At 41.7% G+C, this 1,543-nt stretch overlaps 1 protein-coding gene across 1 annotated transcript in view; it reads right to left on the reverse strand.

Moving 5' to 3' along the window:
- mat2b (methionine adenosyltransferase II, beta) overlaps positions 1 to 694 on the reverse strand; it is a 7,470-nt gene extending 6,776 nt beyond the window's left edge. Inside the window, exon 1 of the mRNA XM_035679327.1 lies at positions 480 to 694. Coding sequence (XP_035535220.1) covers positions 480 to 665 — 186 coding nt within the window. The 5' untranslated portion in view covers positions 666 to 694. The remainder of the gene's footprint in view (positions 1 to 479) is intronic.
- Positions 695 to 1,543: the final 849 nt, after the last annotated feature.

Consider the following 1,543-nt stretch of genomic DNA (forward strand, 5'->3'; position numbering starts at 1 on the left):
CTGAGTTCATTTCAGTCTTTCTGGATGGTGTACATTCTCTCAACACTCCATTTGATATGTCTTTGTTTATAAGATAAATTCATATAAAGGGAATATTCAGTTCAAGACCTACGTTCAGGGAAACTCACAGATTTATTTTTACTCAGCTCATCATCCTCAGACCTTCATCCCCCTAAAGCTATCACCAGCAGAGGTCAGTTTGTGGTAGGTACCACATTATGGAATATTGTTTCCCATTTAGCAAAAAGTGGTTCCTTCTTAAAATGGTACAAAAGATGCTTAAAGGACCATTAAACTGCTGTTTTACAACTGTAACACACTCAAACACACCACTTACATTTTTGCTTGTTGTTGTTGTATATTGTGTCTCATTATTAGATTGCCCTCACTTATAATCCAGTCATACTATATTCTGTGTTTTTTGTTATTCTTGTCATTTGTGTGTATTTGTGCAAAATAGATTAAACTAAAAACTGTACCTTGTATTCGTGCAGCAATCTTTTGACGGCGTCCTCATCTGTCAGGTCACAGCGTAGGAGGCGGGGTCTGGCCCTCCTGTATCCAGTCCCGATAACTAACCAGCCGCTGTTCTGAAACTCTCTGCAGACAGCTCGACCCAGAAGACCCGTTGCCCCGGTAACCAGAACCCTCGGAGCAGGGACCATAGCCTCCTCCTGGAATACATAGTATTACTATCACTACTACAGGTAGCACTACATGTACTACTACAATCAGCCCTACATTTCTTTCCTGATAGAATCTTAGATTGTTAAATAAAATTGCCTGTAGTGATCAATAAAATCAGAACAGAAGGTACCGTAAGTATAGAACATTGACAGTTTATATAATAAAAGAGCTTCTGGGTCTGTGTTGTGCAATAAACCTGCATTCTCTCTAACAGCCGGCAGGAGGCATCTCCACTCTGATAGTATTGAGTCTTATGGAGAAGTTGATGAGCTCAGTAAACAGTTTCCTGATGAGTTTCTGGTCTCAGTCTCTAGTTTCAGTCTTCTTCCATACAGCATGATGTTCATTTAGTAGACTGAACCTTTAGTTCACTTTATTCCAAACCACAGTGTAACATCACACAGTCTGGTTGTCCAATACACCGGAATAAATAGCAGCGTTAGCACCTACATAGCTGAAGCCTAACTACCTACAGAGGACTGTGTCATCCCCCATCAATCTGTTGTAGCTCTGACTCCAGTCGGGCTTCATCTCCATGTTGGTGTTTACATTCCAGCGGAATGGTCACATACATTGGAGTTGAGCTGTCTCATGGCGTTGCTCTCCTGCTCACACAGGATCTTGCTGTCCAAATAACAGCAAAATGTGTTGTGGAACCAAGAGCTGAAGAGAAATAGTAGAGAGAAACAACAGAATCTGATCCATATCGATCGCACTGTTTGACAGTTTGATCTGAGTTTGGTGCGTTGAGCTGGACGGACTTTACTGAGGAATGAGCTGTCCAATCACAAGGTAGCCCCGCCCTAAAGTCATTACCCTGCTTTATGGTCTGTTTATCTAAATGGACCCAATCAGT

Source organism: Morone saxatilis, unplaced genomic scaffold (genome assembly GCF_004916995.1).
Source record: "Morone saxatilis isolate NCDOM2014 unplaced genomic scaffold, NCSU_SB_2.0 Contig7, whole genome shotgun sequence".
Lineage (NCBI taxonomy): Eukaryota > Metazoa > Chordata > Actinopteri > Moronidae > Morone > Morone saxatilis.